Source organism: Bombina bombina, chromosome 6, assembly GCF_027579735.1.
Source record: "Bombina bombina isolate aBomBom1 chromosome 6, aBomBom1.pri, whole genome shotgun sequence".
Taxonomy (NCBI): domain Eukaryota; kingdom Metazoa; phylum Chordata; class Amphibia; order Anura; family Bombinatoridae; genus Bombina; species Bombina bombina.
This window is the reverse complement of record NC_069504.1, coordinates 1,127,751,026-1,127,776,824: the sequence shown is the minus strand read 5'-3', so window position 1 is coordinate 1,127,776,824 and position 25,799 is coordinate 1,127,751,026. Positions and strand designations below refer to the sequence as shown.

Sequence of the window (25,799 nt, the reverse complement as noted above, 5' to 3'; positions counted from 1 at the left end):
TTGAGCCTAATGTCTCTCAGGATGATGCTGTTAAAATATTAACTCAGATTTCTCCTGCTACGTCCCAAGCCTCAATGGCGTCACATACAGTGCCCTGCGGTTCCTCTATATATAACGTAATAGTTTCTTTGATGAACCTTCTACTTCTGAGGTTTTTCCTGTGCCGGACCGTGCTAGGGAGATTATCTCACAGGAATGGGAGAAACCAGGGGTGTCTTTTTCCCCGTCTCCCATTTAAAAAAAAAAAAATGTTTCATGTCGAGGACTCCAATAAAGACCCTTGGTATGCTGTACCCAAAGTTGAAGGGGCCATTCCTACGCTGGCTAAGAGAAACACTATTCCTATTGAGGATAGCTGCTCTTTTAAGGATCCGATGGTCAAGAAGCTGGAGGCTTATTTGAAAAAGATTTATGTTCATCAAGGTCTCCAATGGCAACCTGCGGTGTGTATTGCCACCGTTACTAGTGCGGCATCTTATTGGTTCAACGCCTTGTCTGGTTCTCTTCAAGTAGAGACTTCCTTGAATGAAATTCAGGATAGGATTAAAGCTCTTAAGTTGCCTAATTCCTTTATTGCAGATGCCATTTTATAGGTTGTTAGACTAGGAGCTAAAACTTCTAGTTTCGCTGTCCTAGCCCGCAGGGCATTATGGTTGAAATCCTGGTCTGCGGACTTTTCCTCTAAAGTCAAGCTTCTGGCAATTCCTTTCAAGGGCAAAACCTTGTTTGGACCCGGTTTGGCAGAAATTATCTCTGATATTATGGGTGTAAAGGGGTCTTTTCTACCTCAAGATAAGAAGAATAGGCCTAAAGGACGTCAGAGTATTTTTTTATTCCTTTCGTAACTTCAGAGAAAAGCCTTCCCCTTCTTCTTCCAAGCAGGAACAATCCAAGTCTTCTTGGAAACCCAATCAGTCTTGGAACAAGGGGAAACAATCAAAGAAACCTGCAGCTGATTCCAAATCAGCATGAAGGGTTTGCCCCCCGATCCGGGATCGGATCAGGTGGGGGGCAGACTTTCTCAGTTCTCTCAAACCTGGATACGAGATGTCCCAGATCCCTGGACTGTGGACATAGTATCCCAGGGTTACAAATTGGAATTCAAGACTTTTCCTCCCAGAGGCAGATTCCATCTCTCAAGATTATCTGCAGATCAGATAAAGAGAGAGACGTTCTTGAAATGTATACAACATCTTTCCTCCTTGGGAGTGATAGTTCCAGTTCCAGTGCTCTTCCCATCAACATCTTGGAGTTGAGGGCGATTTACAATGCTCTAGTTGTCCTCAGCCCAGTTCAGTTCTGTGGCTTACATCAATCACCAGGGAGGAACTCGGAGTTCCTTAGCCACGAAGCCGGTTACTCTAGTTCTTCTGTGGGCAGAGACCCACAATTGCTGTCTATCTGCCATCCACATTCCAGGAGTAGACAACTGGGAAGCTGATTTTCTGAGCAGACAGACTTTTCATCCTGGGGAGTGGGAACTCCATCCGGAGGTTATTTCCAGCTTAGTCCTCAAATAGGGGGTGCCAGAGTTAGATCTGATGGCGTCCCATCAGAACACCAAGCTTCCAAGGTATGGTTCAAGGTCAGGAGATCCGCATGCCATTCTGATAGATGCTCTGGTGGTTCCTTGGGTTTTCAGGTTGGCATACCTGTTTCCTCCGTTTGCTCTCGTTCCACGAGTCATTACTCGTATCAAACAGGAAAGGGAGGAACTCGGAGTTCCTTAGCCACGAAGCCGGTTATTCTGGTTCTTCTGTGGGCAGAGACCCACAATTGCTGTCTATCTGCCATCCACATTCCAGGAGTAGACAACTGGGAAGCTGATTTTCTGAGCAGACAGACTTTTCATCCTGGGGAGTGGGAACTCCATCCGGAGGTTATTTCCAGCTTAGTCCTCAAATAGGGGGTGCCGGAGTTATATCTGATGGCGCCCCATCAGAACACCAAGCTTCCAAGGTATGGTTCAAGGTCAGGAGATCTGCATGCCATTCTGATAGATGCTCTGGTGGTTCCTTGGGTTTTCAGGTTGGCATACCTGTTTCCTCCGTTTGCTCTCGTTCCACGAGTCATTACTTTGGTGATTCTAATAGCCCCTGCGTGGCCTCGCAGGATCTGGTACAGGGTCCCTTCCTTCATCCAAATCTCGTTTCTCTTAAGCTGACTGCTTGGAGATTGAACGCTTAATTCGGTCATTAAGACCATGATTCAGTCTCCCAAGCCTGTTACTAGAAAGATTTACTATAAGATAGGGCGTAAATATCTTTATTGGTGTGAGTTTTATCTTTTCTTCAGGAAGGCCTGGAGAAGGGATTGTCAGTCAGTACCCTGAAGGGTCAGATTTCTGCTTTATCAGTTTTACTACATAAGCGTTTGGCGGATGTGCCAGATGTGCAATCTTTTTGCCAGGCCTTGGTCAAAATCAGGCCTGTCTTTAAAGGGATACTTAACCCAATTTTTTTCTTTCGTGATTCAAATAGTGCATGAAATTTTAAGCAACTTTCTAATATACGCATATTATCAAATTTTCTTCATTCTCTTGGTATCTTTATTTGAAATGCAAGAATGTAAGTTTAGATGCTGGTAGATTTTTGGTGAACAACCTGGGTTGTCCTTGCTGATTGGTGGATAAATACATCCACTAATAAAAAAGTGCTGTCCAGAGGTTCTGAACCAAAAAAAAGCTTAGATGCCTTTTTTTCAAATAAAGATAGCAAGAGAACGACAAAAAATTGATAATAGGAGTAAATTAGAAAGTTGCTTAAAATGACATGCTCTATCTGAATCACGAAAGAAAAAATTGGGTTCAGTGTCCCTTTAAGTTTGTTGCTCCTCCTTGGAGCCTTAACCTTGTTCTTAAAGTTTTACAACTGGCTCCGTTTGAGCCGTTGCATTCCATACACATTAAGTTGTTATCTTGGAAGGTTTTGTTTCTTGTTGCTATGTCTTCTGCTCGAAGAGTCTCGGAACTCTCAGCTCTGCAGTGTGATTCCCCTTATCTTATTTTTCATGCCAATAAGGCGGCTCTTCGTACTAAGTTAGGTTTCCTTCCTAAGGTTGTTTCTAATAGAAATATCAATCAGGAAATTGTTGTTCCCTCTCTGTGTCCTAATCCTTCTTCTTCAAAAGAACGTTTGTTACACAATTTGGATGTTGTACGTGCTCTTAAATTCTACTTACAGGCGACTAAGGATTTTCGCCAGTCCTCTGCCCTCTTTGTCTGTCTCTCTGGGAAACGTAAAGGTCAGAAAGCTACTGCTACTACTCTTTCTTTTTTGGTTACAAAGTATAATTCGTTTGGCTTATGAGACTGCTGGACAGCAGCCTCCTTAGTGAATTACGACTCATTCCACAAAAGCTGTTTCCTCTTCTTGGGCTTTCAAAAATGAAGCTTTTGTGGAACAAATTTGCAAGGCTGCAACTTGGTCTTCTCTACATACTTTTTACAAATTTGATATTTTTGCCTTGGCTGAGGTTGCTTTTGGGAGAAAGGTTCTTCAAGCGGTGGTGCCTTCTGTTTAGGACTGCCTGCCTTGTTCCTCCCTATTTATCTGTGTCCTCTAGCTTGGGTATTGGTTCCCAAAAGTAATTATTCAAGCCGTGGACTCACCATATCTTAGGAAATAAATAAATTGATCAGGTAGGCATAAATTTAATTTTTTTACAGCTATGCTGCATCACTTTCAAGTGCTTCAACATTTAGGTATCATGTCCCTTTAATAGTACTTAAAGGGACAGTACACATTGTAATTACAAGATGTGTCTGCAGTCTTGCAGGTGAGTGTTAAGTAACACTTTGTTGCAATTTTTTTCCAATGGCCACACCCCCTACTGGCCATATTTGGAGAAGCCAATTTGGTTTTGTTACTGGAGTAGACAAGGCTAGCCCTTGTCAATTTGTTGGTAAAACATGCATTGATTTATAGCTTCTTAGTGGATCACATTTGCTTAAAAGGACAAATATGTAGCAAGGTTAGGCTTGTGAAATTTGCAGTGTGCACTTCCAGTTCTCATGGGATTTGGAAAACTCACAAGTTATAGACTTAAACACTGGGGTCCTGATATTCAAAGGTTCTCCAGCTTGGAGAGAAATTGCAGTTTAAACTTCACAGGGGATGAAAGCACTAAGTATTCAAAAGGGCGGAACTCTCCAGCACTGCAAGATCTCTCTCATTTCTATATATGACGATTAGACAAGCCCAGTGTAATACAGTACCAGTTTTGTTACACTTTTGTGTTACTTTAACAAATTTGGATCATACTTTGTATATTTTTGTTTATATATACAAATTACATTGCACCTTGCATTTGCTGTATTGCAGTAAAACTGACACTTTCAGAAAGTGGGAGGGACAGGGCAGTTCCTTGGGCTGAATAGGCTAGTTCCCAGGGTGTCTGAAGCTCTCTCACAAGTCTTGTGAAATTTTTGAAGCATTTTAATCAAGCTGGTCTCACTCATTTGTCTCCCCAGCTGTATGCAGTTAAAGTTCACAATACACTTAATTTGTCAAACAGAAAATTAATATATACTAAAATATAGAGAAAGGCAAGTTAAATTGTAGTGAAAACATTTCAGTTTAATTTGGAATTGATGCAAACTGAGCCTTTATATCAGCCCCAGTGGTTCTCCAGTTACCTTCTCTCTCCCATGTGAAATTTTGTATCCCAGAGAGTTTTATTACTTTCTATGGAAGGCAACTCTCATCTCTCTGGGATTTCCAGGTTCCTCCCATTTTCTTAAAAAAAATTGTGAGTTCTGCCACTGTGAAATCTGCTCTATAATCAGAATTTGTAAAATCACAAACCTATATACACTTCTGTACACAAAATAGAAAGTGCAATATAAAATTATATCTAATGTGTAGTTATATCAAATAAAAAGCACAAAGTGTAAATGCAGCATAACTGTCATATCATGCAATGCTAGATTGCACTGGGCTTGTCTCTCTTTCACATACAGAAATGCAGGGAACGCCCCTTGGAAAAGTAAAGAAAAATCTTCCTGTTGAATATTTAACTAGGGATCTCGCAGTGCTGGAGGATCATTTTTTTAATATCTCACCTGAGCAGAGAGATTTTGAATATCAGGGCCTGGAAAAGGAACAGAATAAATAATCAAAGTAAATTGCAAAGATGCAACCATGGAAAAATCATGCCTCCCAATGTTTCCCTGATAGTATCTGGGACTGTGAGACTGGATCTTGACTCAGGGTGATCTGTGGGCAGTGTCCCAGCAAATCAGGGCAGAGTCATGGTAGTTGGTGATATTTTGATGCCATGCTGTTTTGTGGGAAGAACTGGTTATGAGAGCAGGGTCAGGGAGTGATGTTACATAGTTAAGTTAATGCAAAAGGAAGGACATCGGAACAGAGTGATACTGTCTCACCAAATACAGGACGGTTGTGAGCTTTGAACAAGTATTAGGGGAGCTAGTGCCAGTATCCCTATCCAACATGGCAACCGCATATCACACACACATAATGCTTAATACTGGGCAGCCTACGAGAAATAGACAATCAAGCAGTGGGTCCCTTTAATACACAGGCTTCTTTAGAAAACTTAACAAGACAAGATGTTTTATTAAACTAATACCCTTTTTTTACTGTGCTTTACAGCTTGAGTGTCATGCCATCTGTTGTCAGAAAGTAAAACTGCTGGGGGTGATTTTAAAGGATTGTTTATTTATAATTAGATTCTAACACATATAGAGGATTTCTCCATCATGACAGGACTATTATTTCTATGTTTATTCTTTTTTTATCTATATTGACCAGAATCTTAAAAATACTGACCTTATCAGTAAAATACCATCTGGGTAGCAAACCTAGGGACAATTCCTATTATTGGAAGCCAATTCTGCTCTCAATAACCTCTGATCTTTAGTATGACCCTTACAATAGGTTGTCATCGGTAGTTCCGAAAACTACTATGTTCGGTAGATCCTCTTGTAAAATGTACCAGCAGAGGTTCAAAATCGTATATATATTTGATCACCTAATTCATTGTATGTACAAAAGCTATTCTACGTTTGGCCCTTAAGTTGCTCCTTACAAATTCTTGCTCCTCATTGGTGTAGTCTGTTTTCTGTTGCATCTCATTATGGGCCAGATGATCTAAAGCTCTCCGCTCAAGTGAGATGATCTAAAGCTCTCTGCTCAGGCCAGATGATCTAAAGCTCTCTGCTCAGGCCAGATGATCTAAAGCTCTTCACTCAGGTGAGATGATCTAAAGCTCTCCACTCAGGTGACATGAGCTAAAGTTCTCCGCTCAGGCAAGATGATCTAAATCTCTCCGCTCAGACGAGATGATCTAAAGCTCTCCATTCATATGAGATGATCTAAAGCTCTCCCCTCAGGCAAGATGATCTAAAGCTCTCCACTCAGGTGAGATGACCTAAAGCTGTCTGCTCAGGTGAGATGATCTAAAGGTCTCTGCTCAGGCCAGATGATCTAAAGCTCTTCACTCAGGTGATAAGATCTAAAGCTCTCTGCTCAGGCTAGATGATCTAAAGCTCTCCGCTCATGACAGATGATCTAAAGCTCTCCGCTCATGCCAGATGATCTAAAGCTCTCCGCTTATGACAGATGATCTAAAGCTCTCCGCTCATGCCAGATGATCTAAAGCTCTCCACTCAGGCCAGATGATCTAAAGCTCTCTGCTCAGGTGTCAGTGTGCCAGAAATCAGACTGAGACGAGAAGTGCAAAAATAATCACACCTTTATTAATAGCAAAAAATAATAAAAAAGTCCACAAGTCAAATAACAAGCCAGGAGTCAAAACCAGAGCTGGTAGTCAGACGAGCCGAGTCAGGAGCCAAAGCGAATAGTCAGACGAGCCGGAATAAGGAACAAGGAAAACAGCAGAGTCAGGAACAAGCCAGGGATCAGGAACCAGGAAGGATGTCAGGCAGCCAGGTAATACACAGGAACTCTCACAAACAGGTCTGAGACAACGCAAAGGCAAAGCATAATGAACAGAGGCCCTTTAAATAATAAGTGATGACATCACAATTCTGAGACTGCATCCTGTCTCACACGGATGATGCACACCAGTCTGGCCATAAAAGGAAGTGCAGGAAATGAGCAGCATCCAACACAATGCACTATAGTCAGGAAGAGAGGTGAGTAAAATGGCTGCCAGCAGCACATGACAAACAAAACAGGGAAAAAACCCTGACATCAGGCCAGATGATCTATAGCTCTCTACTCAGGTGAGATGACCTAAAGCTCTCCACTCAGGTGAGATGACCTAAAGCTCTCCACTCAGGTGAGATGACCTAAAGCTCTCCGCTCAGATGAGATGATCTAAAGCTCTCCGCACAGAAGAGATGATCTAAAGCTCTCCGCACAGAAGAGATGATCTAAAGCTCTCCGCTCAGACGAGATGATCTAAAGCTCTCCATTCAGACTAGTTGATCTAAAGCTCTTCATTTAGGGAATATGATCTAAAGCTTTCCACTCAGGCCAGAAGATCTAAAGCTCTCCGCTCAAGCCAGATGATCTAAAGCTCTTTACTCAGGTGATATGATCTAAAGCTCTCTGCTCAAGTCAAATCATCTAAAGCTCTCTGCTCAGGCCAGATGATCTAAAGTTCTCTGCTCAGGCCAGTTGATCTAAAGCTCTCTGCTCAGGTGAGATGATCTAAAGCTCTCTACTCAGGTGAGATGATCTAAAGCTCTCTGTTCAGGTGAGATGATCTAAAGCTCTCCGTTCAGGTGAGATGATCTAAAGCTCTCCGTTCAGGCCAGTTGATCTAAAGCTCTTCACTCAGGTGATATGATCTAAAGCTCTCCGCTCAGGCCAGATGATCTAAAGCTTTCCGCTTTGGCCAGATGATCTAAAGCTCTTCACTCAGGTGATATGATCTAAAGCTCTCCATTCAGGTGAGATGATCGAAAGCTCTCCACTCAAGCCAGTTGATCTAAAGCTCTTCGCTCAGGTAAGATGATCTAAAGCTCTCCGCTCAGGTGAGATGACCTAAGCTCTCTGCTCAGGTGAGATGATCTAAAGCTCTCCACTCAGGTGAGATTATCTAAAGCTCTCCGCTCAGACGAGATGATCTAAAGCTCTCCATTGAGGCCAGTTGATCTAAAGCTCTTCACGCAGGTTATATGATCTAAAGCTCTCCGCTCAGGCCAGATGATCTAAAGCTCTCCGCTCAGGCCAGTTGATCTAAAGCTCTTTACTCAGGTGAGATGATCTAAAGCTCTCCACTCAGACCAGATGATCGAAAGCATTCTGCTCAGGCCAGATGATCTAATGCTCTTCACTCAGGTGACATGATCTAAAGCTCTCCGCTCAGGCCAGATGATCTAATGCTCTTCACTCAGGTGAGATGATCTAAAGCTCTCCGCTCAGGCCAGTTGATCTAAAGCTCTTCACTCAGGTGAGATGATCTAAAGCTCTCCGCTCAGGTGAGATGACCTAAAGCTCTCTGTTCAGGTGAGATGATCTAAAGCTCCCCGCTCAGGCCAGTTGATCTAAGAAGTCTTGTCAGCATTAAGAGGTCCCTTAAGGAATTTTAGAACCACTAATTTTATCTTGAGTGATGTTAATCTTACTATGCAGGATTATGTATGTGAAGAAGAGACTTCTATATTACAACATAAGGTTTAAAAATTTGCTTTTGAAAGACATTGTAAATGACAACGACCCCGGTATGTATTTAATTAACCAGTGTGTATGAAGTGATCTTTATATGGAATCTTTCTGCTCTAATATATGTAATATGTTCTATAGGTTTGTAACTCAGTCCTCTAAAGAAGCATATGTCATCTCCCTGTATATTGATAATCCTCTTCTGATTGGAGGGAGGAAATTCGACTTGCGTCTATATGTCCTGGTGACTACATACCGGCCACTCAAGTGTTATATGTAAGTTTTTTTGTTTTTTTTTTGTTTTTTATTGTTATTTGAAAAGGGAACATATCTTTACATTTTACACTACTTGTTTTTTGAGTCATGAAATTGTAAGTTTTATGTTACTGTCCATTTTAATTGATATTGAAAGTACTAGGAAATGCATATTATACCTAGGGACTAATTGCTCATAGGGGAAACTCTCACAGTGTACAGGGACTTCTCAAGCATAAAAGTAAAAGCAATTTTATTACCTCAGAAGCTATTTAATTTTTTTTAATAAAATAAACAATACATTTTATGTTTGAATATTTTTTATTAATTTTAATAATAAACTATTACAAAAATAAACATAACATTCTCTCCATTGACCTCTATTATCTGGTGTTCCAGGGAGAAGGTTCACAATATCATATTATTATTCAATTTTTGGTGCAAATTAACAACTTTGTTGTAACCATATTGTATTCCAGTTGTCCTTACATAAACCTTTTCAAATCGAGAGCTAGTGGATAATAACAAAGTCCTGTGATCACCCAGCTTTGGTGATGTTTAGTCCATAACTCTGTATTCCTGTCGGAGCTCCTCTTTATTTTTAGGAAGACTTGTACTTTTGTAGTACCTGGTTTTATGGTTATTCTATGTAAACATATATCAAAATAAAACAGTAAGTCTGAGAATAACTGCTCCATCTATAGGCATTCTGGGTTAGACGGGACCTCAATGAGAGAAGGTAAACTAGTACATTAGTAGGTGAAGATGTTTGTAGTTATATTGACCACTTTGAGTTACAATTCCCAATGTTCCTATATATTTGAGGTTCATTTACTTATCCAGTAGTACCACACTGCTTGGACCGTTTCTTTATTGTCTAGAGTACTTGATGCAAGCTCATACATAGTGTATGTATGTTGGATTTTATTATATATTTCTGTCCAGGTTGGACTCCCAGTTTTCCAATGTCTGTGCATAGAATCTTAATAAATGTGTTAATATGTTTATTGTATGTGCCAATATGTTCATGTAGGAGGGCCCGTTGAATTGTGAGGTTGATATTTTCGTCTAGGAGTTGACTGAGGAAGGTAGATAGTTGTCTCCAAATCCCTGTGATCTCCCTACAGTCCCACCACATATGCCTGTAAGTTCCTATTTCTCCGCACCCTCTGTAGAAATATATACTTGCCTGTGTGTGCATATGAGCAGTTCTCGTGGGTGTTAAATACCACTTTTTAAGTTGTATCCTGAGTTCATTCGGCAATATAAATCTTATCGGCATATATAGAGAGTATTTTGGGATTAGTTTGTATTTAGTTCTCGCTATTTTCCATGTAGCTACTGTGAGGTTTGTCGTGTAAGGCTCAAGTGTCTCTATTAGTGTGTGCTCTCTCTGGATCCAAGATGATGGTATCACTCTCGCCCCACCCACCTAAATTTGCCTCTAGGTTAGGCCATATAATCTCTTTAGATCTCTTCAATAGTAAGATGTCTTGTGCTAATCTGGCAGAATTATAATAGTCTATTAAATTAGGAGCCCCAATGCCTCCCAGTTTCTTGTGTCTATTTAAGAACAATACATTTTAAACGGACATTACAGCCAAAATTTAAATTCACACGGATGCATTTCAGTTTTGAATAGAAGCATTTCTGTAATATAAATGTATTAGCAAAAATGCTATAGCTGTTTCAAAAGTGTATTTAAAGGGACAGTCAACACCTGAATTGTTGTTGTTTAAAAAGAAAGATAATCCCTTTATTAACCATTCCCCAGTTTTGTATAACTAACAGTTATATTCATACACTTTTTACCTCTGTGATTATCTTGTATCTAAGCCTCTGCAAACTGCCCCCTTATTTCAGTTCTTTTGACAGACTTTTAACCAATCAGTGCTCACTCCAGGGTAACTTCATGTGCATGAGCTCAATGTTATCTATATGAAACACATGAACTAACGCCCTCTAGTGGTCAAATGCATTCAGATTAGAGGCAGTCTCAGAGGTCTAAGAAATTAGCATATGAACCTCCTAGAATTAGCTTTCAACTAAGAATACCAAGAGAACGAAGCAAAATTGGTGATAAAAGTAAACTGGAAAGTTGTTTAAAATGACATTCCCCATTTAAATCATGAAAGTTTTTTTTGGACTTGTCTGTCCCTATAAGTATGCACTGTGCACCAGCATCTTAAATGCAGCACTTGCCTAAGGTGCTTGTACCATCTGGTAATGACTCGATATGTTAATTGCTGACATGAGACAAGCCCCACTGGCGCTTTGAGCATTTGTTTTATTTTTAAGTTTATGAACATAAAGAAGTGAGTGAGATGTCTGCTTACCAACCAGTGAACAAGCAGTCCTTAAGGACTAGTAGTATCTTTCCTGCTAGCTTCAGAGTAAAAATAAATAAAAATAACATTTTTAAAGGGGCATGAAAGCTAAAATGTTAAAGGGACAGTCTAGTCAAAAATAAACTTTCATGATTCAGATAGAGCATTTCATTTTAAACAATTTTCCAATTTACTTTTGTCACCAATTTTTCTTTGTTCTCTTGGTATTCTTAGTTGAAAGCTTAACCTAGGAGGTTCATATGCTAATTTCTTAGACCTTGAAGGCCGCCTCTTAAGAATGCATTTTAACAGGTTTTTCACCACTAGAGGGTGTTAGTTCATGTTTTAAATATAGATAACACTGTGCTCATGCACGTGAAGTTACCTGGGAGCCATCACTGATTGGCTAAACTGCAAGTCTGTCAAAAGAACTGAACTAAAGGGGTAGTCTGCAGAGGCTTAGATACAAGGTAATCACAGAGGTAAAAAAATATATAAATATAACTCTGTTGGTTATGCAAAACTAGGGAATGGGTAAAAAAGGGATTATCTTTCTTTTTAAACAGTAAAAATTCTGGTGTAGACTGTCCCTTTAAGTTATGATTTAGATACAGCATACATTCTCTTGTTATCCTTTTGTTGGAGCAGCAGCAGTGCACTGCTAGGAGTTAGATGAAAACATTCCCAAAGCACTTTAGAAGCAATAACTAATCATTTATAACAGTTTCCTGTAGTTTCCCAGCCAAACAAAGAAAGTATTAATGAGATACAGACTGCACGAATAGAAACATCTTAAAGGGAGCAGCAATTTTAAGCAACTTTCCAAATTACTCCTTTTATCAATTTTTCTTCATTCTCTTGCTATCTTTATTTGAAAAAGAAGGCATCTAAGCTAAGGAGACATCCAATTTTTGGTTAAGCCCTGGACAGCACTTGTTTAATGGTGGGTGCATTTAGCCACCAATCAGCAATCAAAACCCAGGTTGCGAACCAAAAATGGTCCGGCTTCTAAACTTACGTTTATGCTTTTCAAATAAAGATAGCAAGAGAACGAAGAAAATGTGATAATAGGAGTAAATTAGAAAGTTGCTTAAAATTGCATGCTCCATCTGAATCATGAAAGAAAAAAATTGGGTTCAGTGTCCCTTTAAGTCATTAGTCGCATATTTTAATTCTTATGAACATGTTCTGATTTGTGAGGTCACGTGATGATTGTTTTACTGTCCTGTTTAGATAATGTCCCTTCCATTCATCTGTAATATTATTGTTCCTACAGAGTACATCGCTATGCCTGTATAAAAGGGATACAAAATTAAACTGAATGTAGCCACCAATCGGCAAGCAATACCCAGGTCTGAACCAAAAATGGTCCAGCTCCTAAGCTTACATTCCTGCCTTTTCAAAAAAAAAAATACCAAGAGAATGAAGAAAAATTGATAATAGTAATAAATTAGAAAGTTGCTTAAAGGGATAGTAAACCCATTTTTTTCTTTCATGATTCAGATAGAGCAACAATTTTAAGTAATTTTCTAATTTGTTCCTATTATCAATTTTTCTTCATTCTCTTGCTATCTTTATTTGAAAAGTAGGACTGTAAAGCTTAGGAGCCGGACAGTTTTAGGTTCAACACCCAGGATAGCGCTTGCTGATTGGTGGCTACATTTGCTCACCAAAAGCAAGCATAACACAGGTTCTGAACCAAAAATGGTCCGGCTCCTAAGCTGTACATTTCTACTTTTTAAATAAAGACATGAAGAGAATGAAGAACATTTTATAATAGGAGTAAATTAGAAAGCTGCTTAAAATGACTGCTCTATCCGAATCATGAAAAATACAAAATGTGCTTCATATCCCTTTAACATTAGTGGGTTTTCTTTTTGCACTTAATGTAAATAAATCCGTTCTTCCTCCTGTAGATTGCAGGGTTAGATATATTGTCCTGATTGGCTCACGCTGCAGCTATCTGACTTATTTTACTCTCTGATTCCAGGTACAAGTTGGGATTCTGTAGATTGCAGGGCTAGATATATTGTCCTGATTCGCTCGTGCTGCAGCTATCTGACTTATTTTACTCTCTGATTCCAGGTACAAGTTGGGATTCTGTAGATTGCAGGGCTAGATATATTGTCCTGATTCGCTCGTGCTGCAGCTATCTGACTTATTTTACTCTCTGATTCCAGGTACAAGTCTGGATTCTGTAGATTGCAGGGTTAGATATATTGTCCTGATTGGCTCACGCTGCAGCTATCTGACTTATTTTACTCTCTGATTCCAGGTACAAGTTGGGATTCTGTAGATTGCAGGGTTAGATATATTGTCCTGATTCGCTCGTGCTACAGCTATCTGACTTATTTTACTCTCTGATTCCAGGTACAAGTTGGGATCCTGTAGATTGCAGGGTTAGATATATTGTCCTGATTGGCTCACGCTGCAGCTATCTGACTTATTTTACTCTCTGATTCCAGGTACAAGTTGGGATCATGTAGATTGCAGGGTTAGATATATTGTCCTGATTCGCTCGTGCTGCAGCTATCTGACTTATTTTACTCTCTGATTCCAGGTACAAGTTGGGATCCTGTAGATTGCAGGGTTAGATATATTGTCCTGATTCGCTCACGCTGCAGCTATCTGACTTATTTTACTCTCTGATTCCAGGTACAAGTTGGGATTCTGTAGATTGCAGGGTTAGATATATTGTCCTGATTCGCTCATGCTGCAGCTATCTGACTTATTTTACTCTCTGATTCCAGGTACAAGTTGGGATTCTGTAGATTGCAGAGCTAGATATATTGTCCTGATTCGCTCGTGCTGCAGCTATCTGACTTATTTTACTCTCTTATTCCAGGTACAAGTTGGGATTCTGTAGATTGCAGGGCTAGATATATTGTCCTGATTCGCTCACGCTGCAGCTATCTGACTTATTTTACTCTCTGATTCCAGGTACAAGTTGGGATCCTGTAGATTGCAGGGTTAGATATATTGTCCTGATTGGCTCATGCTGCAGCTATCTGACTTATTTTACTCTCTGATTCCAGGTACAAGTTGGGATTCTGTAGATTGCAGGGCTAGATATATTGTCCTGATTCGCTCGTGCTGCAGCTGACTTACTTTACTCTCTGATTCCAGGTACAAGTTGGGATTCTGTAGATTGCAGGGTTAGATATATTGTCCTGATTGGCTCACGCTGCAGCTATCTGACTTATTTTACTCTCTGATTCCAGGTACAAGTTGGGATCATGTAGATTGCAGGGTTAGATATATTATCCTGATTCGCTCGTGCTGCAGCTATCTGACTTATTTTACGCTCTGATTCCAGGTACAAGTCTGGATTCTGTAGATTGCAGGGTTAGATATATTGTCCTGATTCGCTCGTGCTACAGCTATCTGACTTATTTTACTCTCTGATTCCAGGTACAAGTTGGGATCCTGTAGATTGCAGGGTTAGATATATTGTCCTGATTCGCTCGTGCTGCAGCTATCTGACTTATTTTACTCTCTGATTCCAGGTACAAGTTGGGATTCTGTAGATTGCAGGGTTAGATATATTGTCCTGATTCGCTCGTGCTGCAGCTATCTGACTTATTTTACTCTCTGATTCCAGGTACAAGTTGGGATTCTGTAGATTGCAGGGTTAGATATATTGTCCTGATTGGCTCACGCTGCAGCTATCTGACTTATTTTACTCTCTGATTCCAGGTACAAATTGGGATTCTGTAGATTGCAGGGTTAGATATATTCTCCTGATTCGCTCGTGCTACAGCTATCTGACTTATTTTACTCTCTGATTCCAGGTACAAGTTGGAATCCTGTAGATTGCAGGGTTAGATATATTGTCCTGATTCGCTCATGCTGCAGCTATCTGACTTATTTTACTCTCTGATTCCAGGTACAAGTTGGGATTCTGTAGATTGCAGGGTTAGATATATTGTCCTGATTCGCTCGTGCTGCAGCTATCTGACTTATTTTACTCTCTGATTCCAGGTACAAGTTGGGATTCTGTAGATTCTGCACAGTTAAATACACTCCAAGCACTAGTGAGCTGGACAATATGTTTGTGCACCTCACAAACGTCGCCATTCAGAAGCATGGGGTAAGCTCTTCTCTGTACTGTAATATTAGCTTTATGTATTATGCACCAACAGAGTCCGCAGCACAATACAGGGGTACAATATTAGAGGATACAGAGGATACTCTATCGTAAAGAACAGAGTGACCCTGAAGTGCCAATGTGTTTCTTTATTAGTAATGCATACAGACGGTGCACAGGTGTACCCAGGAACCATATATGGGGGACACTAGTGAATGCCAATATACATCCACTGGTGGGTAAACATCACTATCATGAGACGGATGATCACACCTGGGGGAACACGGGTGGGCGAGACATTATGCAGGGGGTGGGCGAGACATTATGCAGGGGGTGGGCGAGACATTATGCAGGGGTTGGGCGAGACATTATGCATGGGGTGGGCGAGACATTATGCAGGGGGTGAGCGAGACATTATGGAGGGGGTGGGCGAGACATTATGCAGGGGGTGGGCGAGACATTATGCAGGGGGTGGGTGAGACATTATGCAGGGGGTGGGCGAGACATTATGCAGGGGGTGGGCGAGACATTATGCAAGGGTTGGGCGAGACATTATGCTGGGGGTGGGCGAGACATTATGCAGGGGGTGGGCGAGACATTATGCAGGGGGTGAGCGAGACATTATGCAGGGGGTTGGCGAGACATTATGCAGGGGGTTGGCGAGACATTATGCAGGGGGTGGGCGAGACATTATGCAGGGGGTGGGTGAGACATTATGCAGGGGGTTGGCGAGACATTATGCAGGGGGTGGGCGAGACATTATGCAGGGGGTGGGCGAGACATTATGCAGGGGGTGGGCGAGACATTATGCAGGGGGTGGGCGAGACATTATGCAGGGGGTGGGCGAGACATTATGCAGGGGGTGGGCGAGACATTATGCAGGGGGTTGGGCGAGACATTATGCAGGGGGTGGGCGAGACATTATGCTGGGGGTGGGCGAGACATTATGCAGGGAGTGGGTGAGACATTATGCAGGGGGTGGGTGAGACATTATGCAGGGGGTGGGCGAGACATTATGCTGGGGGTGGGCGAGACATTATGCATGGGGTGGGCGAGACATTATGCAGGGAGTGGGTGAGACATTATGCAGGGGGTGGGCGAGACATTATGCAGGGGGTTGGGCGAGACATTATGCAGGGGGTGGGCGAGACATTATGCAAGGGTTGGGCGAGACATTATGCAAGGGTTGGGCGAGACATTATGCAGGGGGTGGGCGAGACATTATGCAGGGGGTGGGTGAGACATTATGCAGGGGGTGGGCGAGACATTATGCAGGGGGTGGGTGAGACATGCAGGGGGTGGGCGAGACATTATGCAGGGGGTGGATGAGACATTATGCAGGGAGTGGGCGAGACATTATGCAGGGGGTGGGCGAGACATTATGCAGGGGGTGGGCGAGACATTATGCAGGGGGTGGGCGAGACATTATGCAGGGGGTGGGCGAGACATTATGCAGGGGGTGGGCGAGACATTATGCAGGGGGTGGGCGAGACATTATGCAGGGGGTGGGCGAGACATTATGCAGGGGGTGAGCGAGACATTATGCAGGGGGTGGGCGAGACATTATGCAGGGGGTGGGCGAGACATTATGCAGGGGGTGGGCGAGACATTATGCAGGGGGTGAGCGAGACATTATGCAGGGGGTGGGCGAGACATTATGCAGGGGGTGAGCGAGACATTATGCAGGGGGTGGGCGAGACATTATGCAAGGGGTGGGCGAGACATTATGCAGGGGGTGGGCGAGACATTATGCAGGGGGTGGGCGAGACATTATGCAAGGGGTGGGCGAGACATTATGCAGGGGGTGGGCGAGACATTATGCAGGGGGTGGGCGAGACATTATGCATGGGCACCTATCCAGAATGCTGTCAGGAAGCTACAGTGGCCCCAGGTTTTGTTAAGGAGATATCAGACAGCATTTCCAGGGCCACAAGACACAGACTGCAGTTTCAATCAGAGTGTGATGATTTAAAGAATCCAGAAGTCTCATGTCCATGACCTCCTGATGCAGTTATGTCTAATGATTTCTATATAAATGATGTATTAGGCTGCGGTTAGGCTGATGGTTACTGCTAGTGTTAGGTTTATCCAATAATACTCCCACAGCACCATGGGATGTTTCAAAGTTTTATTGGAACATAAAGGTCCAGGCCATCGATGGCAAAGTTTCAGGTTCAATCACCCCTAATCATACCTTAGTAATAAACACTAAACTGTGTTTAAATAGAGACCTACTTACCAACAATACAAGTGAGTTCTAGACCATATACCACATAAAAATTACTATTATATTCATATAGTGCCACCTAGTGGTTAAATAAATACAATACTGTATTAAAAACTATCACCTAGATTACAAGTTTTCCGGAATGGTGCGGTACGGCTATAATGCTGAAAAATTGTCCATTGAGCGTGGAATGTCAGGTCTCCTGTATTACAAGTCACGGCGGTATAGCTATACTTGCAAGCATTTTAGCCTGTAATGCAACGATCCATTCCGCACTCAAAAAATGTTGTTTGAGTGCAGGATTTCCATAGCGGTGTATTACAGGTTGTGCGAGCCGGCTAAAATGCTTGCGTTATAGCCTATACCGCCATGATCCATTCCGCAATCTGAGACCAGTAGCTATGGATTTTGAGAAACAAAAATGTTTCACAAAACTTATAACTAAAATGTTACAAAGTACACCCATAAACTACCTTTTAACCCCTAATCTGCCACCCTCCCGCATCGCAAATACTATATAAAATGTATTAACTCCTAATCCGCCACCCACCCATATAGCCAACACTATAAGCTAATAACTCCTAAACCGCCGCCCCCCACATTGCTACTACTATAATAAACCTATTAACCCCTAAACTGCTGGCCACCACATTGCTACTAATAAAATAAACCTATTAACCCCTAAACTGCCGACCCCCCACATAGCAACACACTAAATTAAGCTATTAACCCCTAAACCTAACACCCCCTAATTTTAAATTAAATTTACAATATAACTATCTTCAAATAAATAAAAACTTACCTGTAAAAAAAACAACTAAGCTTAAACTATAAAGTAATCTAACATTACTATTTTAAAACAATAAAATTAAGGGGGGGGGGGGGAAATCAGCCAATAGGATTTCAGTAGCTCTCATCCTTTTGGCTGGTTTAAAATTATCAGCCAATAGGAATGCAAGGTTCCCCAATTTTTAAAAGGGTACCTTGCATTCAAGCTTCAGTGTATGGCTGTGATCCTATGAAGAGGATCCTCCGCACCTCCACAGCTCTGCGCCACCGGGATAAAGATAGAAGATGCCCCCGCGATTGTTGAAGATTTCACCACCTGGATGAAGACTTCTCGCCGCCTGGATGAAAATGGATGGCCGGACTTCAGGAACTGTGATTTCCTGGGGTTAGTGTTAGTTTTTTTCGTTTTTTTTTGGGGGGGGGGGGTTTTAGATTAGGGCTTTGGGCACAAAAGAGTTGAATGCCCATACAAAGGCCCCTTTAGGGGGAATGGGTAGCTTAGTTTTTTTTTAGATTTAGGTTTTATATTTTGGGGGGTTGGTTGGGTGGGGGGCTTTACTTTTAGGGGGGACTTTGTAATTTTTTAAGGTAAAAGAGCTGATTGCTTCAGGGCAATGCCCTACAAAAGGCCCTTTTAAGGGCTATTGGTAGTTTATTGGGGTGTTTTTATTTGGGGGGACTTTTTTATATAGGGGTATTAGATTAGGTTTAATTGTTATTATTTTGGATAATTTAGTTTATTATTTTTTGTAATTTTAGATTTTTTATTTTTTTGTAATGTATTTTTTAAAAAAAAAAAAAATTTGTAGTGTGAGGATTTTTTTAATTTGTAATTTAGGTTTTTTATTTTTCGTTAATTTTATTGTTTTAAAATAGTAATGTTAGGTTACTTTATAGTTTTAACTTAGTTTTTTTAATTTCACAGGTAAATTTTTATTTATTTAAAGATAGTTAGATTGTAAATTTAATTTAAAATTGGGGGGTGTTAGGTCTATGGGTTAATAGTTAAATTTAGTGTGTTGCGATGTGGGGTGCAGGCAGTTTAGGCGTTAATAAGTTTATTTTATTAGTAGAGATGTGGGGGCCGGCGGTTTAGGAGTTAATAGATTTATTTTATTAGTAGCGATGTGGGGGCCGGCGGTTTAGGGGTTAATTGGTTTATTTTATTAGTAGTGATGTGGGGGCTGGCAGTTTAGGGGTTAATAGGTTTATTTAGCGTCAGTGATGTCGGGAGTGGCAAATTATGGGTTAATCATTTTATTTAGTGTTGGCAATATTGGGGATATTGGGGAGCAGCGGATTAGGGGTCTTTAGACTAGGGGTTTTCCCCATAGACATCAATAGGGTTGCGTTACGGCGATCACCATTCGACGATTGCAGGTGTTAGTTTTTTTTCTGACACTTTCTCCCCATTGCTGTCTATGGGGGAAAGCGTGCATGAGCACGTAAAGTCAGGCCTTGGGTTTTCTGCGGTATGGAGCTTAACGCACCGTACCACACAACAAGAGAAGGTTTTTCAGTAACTTGTAATGGCAGCGCTATGGAAAGTGCGATAACGCTAATTTTTTTGTGTTATTTTTGCACCCGTTATAGCGCAACACTTGTAATCTTGGTGAATCTCAGTTATCCGTATGTATCAATATGTAGCAAACTTAGCTCCATAGATGATAAAATATTACTTTCAATTTACATAGTAAAATATTTGTATCACTTTTGCTTTCCTTACACTTTCATTTATTAAATTTTTTAGATGCTTCATTTGTAAAATAATTACCTTTTAATGATGGTAAACATTGCGCCGTTAGTCCACCCGCATCTCATACTTTATTTTGCTGATCGATGACGAATCCGGCTTCATCCAATCGTTCTGTGCCTCCTTTTAGCGTCCAGCTTGTGGGGCATGCAATGATTGGATGAAGCCGGATTCGTCATCTATCAACTAAATAAAGTATGAGAAATGCGGGGAGGAGGAACAGCGCGTTGTTTACCATCTCTAAATGGTAATAATTTTCCAAAATTTTAATGAATGAAAGTGCTGCTGTTTTTAAGAATAATTTTATATACTGTGCATTACATTGCCAAACTTTACAATCACTTTAAAGAACAACTACACTTCACACAAAAATGGAAAAATCTTTTTCTCTATTTAACCCATTTGGGACCAATTGAATCTAATTTTAAAATCTAAAATAATTATTTTTGCTTTAACATAACCTTGCAATCTCCTGCAGCACTTAAAGGGACAGTATACACCAATTTTCATATAACTGCATGTAATAGACACTACTATAAAGAATAATATGCACCGATACTGATATGAAAACCTTTTAGAAACGTACTTTGAAGCTCCCAGTTTAGCACTGTTGATGAGGTTAGGATGGGACACCCAGTGAAAGGGGCTGGGAATCCAGGAATAGCAGATCCCTCCCCCCCCCCCTTTCCTGCATAGGAAAAGACAGATTAGACAAACAGGGTCCAGCAGTAGTTTGTAAACGCGCGTATACATCTGACACTTTGGGGGGCTTGGTTAGGAGTCGGAGAATCAGCACAATATTAATAAAAATAAGCATAACTATACATTTTTACAAAAACACTCCCAGATGGGCTATGTAAATGGATCATCTACAAAACATTTAAACATAAGAAAAATCTAGTGCACGGTGTCCCTTTCATTTTGCACCATGTGACCATTGGGAACAGTATAATTTATAGCATTGCTAGAGTGACATTGCAGCTGTCATATTGCTGCCTTGTCATATTCCAGCTGGGGACCCTGTAAAGATATATAGTTGTATTTTACAGTGAGAGGAGTTTGTAACTGCAGCTTGTTGAGAAGGTTTAGGATTTATATGCTGTGTGAAAACACGTCACTGATTTTCCTCCACTGACCGGTTCCCAGGCAGCATCCTCACGTTAAATGCTGGTTATGGGGACCAGGCAGAAACAACAGCCTGCCCCCCGTCACAGGGCTTTTAAACAGTTATGCTTCAGTTGTGATTTCCACCACAAGATGTCACTAGAGAGCTTCATATGACAGTGAGTTATTATTATAGTTTATAAAGCGCCAACATTTGACACTGTATATTACAATCATAAGGGTACAATACACACACACAGCACATATACAACAGATCACATACAGACACACAATTGTGAATAGTACAAACTTGTACTTGCAGAAACCTGTTGTGTCCTCTTGTATAATACATGTTTATGTTTTTAGTTCTGTGATCTTGGTGTACATGTTATGATAAATGTACTGACCACTGTAGACTGAATATGTCAGTGTGTTATCTACTTATTTGTAACACTTGTACTACAGATTTAGTTTAAACAAAATAAAAAGGGTTTTTGTAGTTTAATTCAAAGCCTCTTTGGACCTTACAATCTTCTGTCTGATATGTCCCCTAAAGGGAAAGGGCTAGATTACAAGTGGTGCTCTAACTGCTGCGTGCAGGCGATATCGGGTGTTTGTGCGCGTTGGAAAGAGCGAGCATATTACAAGTTGAAAGTAAATGCGATCGCGCATTTTACACTCGTCAGCTTAGCGCCACTGAAACCCTTGTGTAAAGCGTAGTGTGTTATATAAAGTTGCACTAAACATACAACATAAATACATTGCAAATTACAGTAACACTAATATAAACACTATCTGATAGAAATTATTCATATAAATATTACAAATATATAGTTATAAGGGCTAAAAGGTATATGGTATATGACAAGGTGTTTGCATATATTTTATATGTACATACATATACATGTGTAAAAATATTATGTCACATAAGCAAACTTACTTCACATATATGTGAGAATGCTGGCCACTGGCATATTGAAATAGGGGATTAGCACTCATATTTATATACACAAGTTTACTGAACTATGCTATATACACAATCATTAATTGACACTATTGATATTGTTTTGAATGATTGCCATGACTACGGTTTTGGTGCACTTTTTCACCTCACTGGGAGGGGCCTATATTGTTTAAATAGACTCCTTGGTTTTGTGTTTGCTTGTCTGAGGAAGGGGAGTGTCCCCCCGAAACATCACGCTTTTGAAATAAAGTAGACTTGAAAAGACCAGTGAGTGCCTTCTCCTGCTTGAGATATATATATATGTGTGTGTGTGTGTACATATGTATATATGTGTTTTACTGTATATTTAGTGTACATATTTCACATTTCAATATTCATTACTGACAGGATAATGTCATTTTTCTTGTAATAAATATATATTTATATATATATATCTGTATATAACTACACCTATAGATCTATTCCTATAGATATATAGGTATAGATATGTATTTTACATTAAAATTATCAGATATATATAGATATATATATATTTAATAAAAAAAGATTTCTTTCTAATGACACGGTGAGTCCACGGATCATCTAATTACTATTGGGAATATCACTCCTGCCCAGCAAAGCTGTTAAATATCACCTCATTTCCCTTCAACTCCAGTCATTCTCTTTGCCTACGTTAGAGTAAGGAAGTGCTAAAGTTAGGTGCTGGAAAGATTCTTCAATCAAGATTTTTTTATTTTATTTGCAGTACTATTATGTGCTGTTTTTACTCCAGGGTGTAGCTGTAGTCCATTTCAGTCTCTTTAGTAGAGCATTGGTGGCTTTTAAGCAAAGGGAACTTGTGGGACATAATTCTCACTGCGCCTCCCTCAGATTTAAATAAAAGTTGCTGCCCTTATTATTATTTTCCACTGGTCCATGTGAGGGAAAGGACCTCTCAAACCTAGTGAGCTGCCTTGCTGCCAGGCAGATTTTATTGAGGTAAGTGCTAACTTTATTTTCTTAAGCAGTATTAAGGAAAAAATGATGGCACTTTATTATTTCCCTGCAGGGGGATGCTTATTACATTTCTCCTAGTGTTAAGGGCATTATGTAAGGCAGCGTTTGCAGACACTGGGGACTGGAGGAGAATTTTGCTCAATGTTTGTGATATTTATGTTATTTTATAACGAAGATTCACTTTAAATGTCGCACAGACGTTATTTGACACGCCCACGATGGGCAGGGCTTGTGTGGCGGTAATTTTAGCTGTTGCACACTTATTATTCTCTCAATTCCTGTATAGGAGGAGAGATTCATTGCAGCTTGCCATTTTTTGTTCATAACGGACAAACGATCGTTTGTGGTGTCATTTGTAGCAGCTCCGATTGTTTACTCACACGGAGGCCGTTTTTACATACATATATTTCCTGCATAAGCAAGGTAGGCACCTCAGCAGAGTTAAAGCTGTGGTGTAGAGGCTGTTTTAGGTTGTTTTTTTTTATAAACGTTATTGTATTACATGATAAATAAATCAATTTAGTTTTTGCATTGCTTTAAAAATAAAGCAGTTTCGTTTTAAAATTTAAAGAAAGAGTAACGGTTTTGTCTAAATAAAATTTTATTAAAGTTTGAATAATTTTAAAGATGGATCATAACTGTTATAGATTACAGATGTCCTTTATGTTTGAATGTTAACATTGAACCACCAATCCTTTCTGTTCCTCATGTGTTGAGAGAACATTACATTTTAAGGATAGATTTTTTGAGCCAATATTGTCTAAGACGGATGCTGTCCAAGAGTCTTCTGACAATGTTCAAAATATGCCGCATATTTCTTCTCAGGTGTCCCAAATGGTATTACCCATTAATACAGTGCCCTGCACTTCCTCTCAAGCTCTGTCTGGGGTCTCTTGCAAGACATTGCTTCCCTCATGTCTTCTACAGTTTCTGATGTGTTCTCTGTTTTTCCCATGCTACAGGGAAAGCGCAAGAGGAAGTCTAAAGAATCAGTGTGTAAGGTATCTGACTCATTTGTGGCTATTCTGAATATTCCCTCTCATAGATCTGATGAGGAGGATTCTTCGGTATCATCTGAGGGTTAGATCTCAGATTCTGACAGTGTAATTCCTTCTTCTGATGCTGAAGTTGTATCCTTCAGGTTTAAGTTAGAGCACCTCAATTTACTACTCAAGGAGATTTTGGCTACTCTGGACGACTGACACTACTGTCGTTGTCAACCCTAAAAGGTCTAGTAAACTTAACAAGTATTATGATGTACCTTCCATGCTGGAATGTTTTCCCGTACCAGATCGGGCTACAGAATTTATTGTTAGGAATGGGAGAAGCCACTAACGGTGTGTGTTTCTCCTTCTCCTATTTTTAAGAAGATACTTCCCATTGATGACTCTTTTAAGGAGTCTTGGCAAATGGTCCCCAAGGTGGAAGGGGCAATTTCCACTTTAGCTAAGAGAACTACAATTCTTATAGAGGATAGCTGTTCTTTTATGGATCCTATGGATAAGAAACTGGATTGCCATTTTGGCTCGCAGAGCCTTGTGGTTGAAATCTTGGTCGACAGCTGTGTCGTCTAAGGCTAAGCTTTTGGCTATTCCTTACAAGGGTAAGATCTTGTTTGGCCTAGCTTTGGCTGAGATTATTTCTGATATTATAGGAGGAAGGGTAAACCTTCCTTTCGTTCTACAAAACAGGAACAGTCCAAGCCTTCCTGGAGACCCATCCAATCTTGGAATAAGGCAAAGCAATCCAAGAAGCCAGCTAATGATCCAAAGTCAGCATGAAGGGTCTGCCCCCGATCTGGGACCGGATCTTGTGGGGAGCAGACTTTCCTTTTTTGAGCAGGGCTCGAGATGTTCAGGATCCTTAGGCGATAGACATCGTGTCCCAGGGATACAAACTAGAATTCAAGACCTTTCCACCCAGGGGCAGATTTCTTCTCTCAAGATTATCTGTCGAGCAGATAAAAAGAGAGGCGTTCTTATGTTGTGTTCGGGATCTATCCAAAATGGGGGTGATAGTTCCTGTTCCAGTTCAGGAGTACCGTCCTTCAAAATGGAAACTATTCGTTCCATTCTTCCTTTAGTTCAAGAGGGTCAATTTATGACAACAGTAAATTTAAAGGATGCGTACCTTCATGTTCCCATCCACAGGGATCATCACAAGTTTCTGAGATTTACTTTTCTCCACAAACACTTCCAATTTGTGGCTCTTCCTTTTGATCTTGCTACAGCTCCCAGAATTTTTCAAACGTTCTGGTATCTCTGTTGGCAGTGCTCCAGTTACAGGGTATTGCAGTGGCACCTTATCTGGACGACATTCTGGTTCAGACCCAGTCTTTCATCTAGCAAACTCCCACACGGAGATTCTCTTATCCTTCCTGCGCTCTCATGGTTGGAAGGTGAGTCTGGAAAAGAGTTCCTTAATTACATCTACAAGCATAGTCTTCTGGGGAACCATAATAGATTCTGGAAAAGAGTTCCTTAATTACATCTACAAGCATAGTCTTCTGGGGAACCATAATAGATTCCATATTGATGAAGATATTTCTGACAGAGGTCAGAAAATTGAAAATTTTCTATGCTTGTCTGGCACTTCAATCCTCTCCTCAGCCATCAGTGGCTCAATGTATGGAAGTAATCGTTCTGATGGTAGCCGCTATGGACATCATCCCGTTTGCTCGTTTCCACTTCAGGCCTCTGC

The 25,799-nt window shown here is 40.6% G+C and overlaps 1 protein-coding gene across 1 annotated transcript in view; it reads left to right on the top strand.

Moving 5' to 3' along the window:
• The window catches only part of TTLL1 (TTL family tubulin polyglutamylase complex subunit L1), an 83,382-nt gene that overhangs the window by 14,997 nt on the left and 42,586 nt on the right, over positions 1 to 25,799 (top strand). Inside the window, exons 4-5 of the mRNA XM_053719100.1 lie at positions 8,739 to 8,873; positions 15,161 to 15,269. Coding sequence (XP_053575075.1) covers positions 8,739 to 8,873; positions 15,161 to 15,269 — 244 coding nt within the window. The remainder of the gene's footprint in view (positions 1 to 8,738; positions 8,874 to 15,160; positions 15,270 to 25,799) is intronic.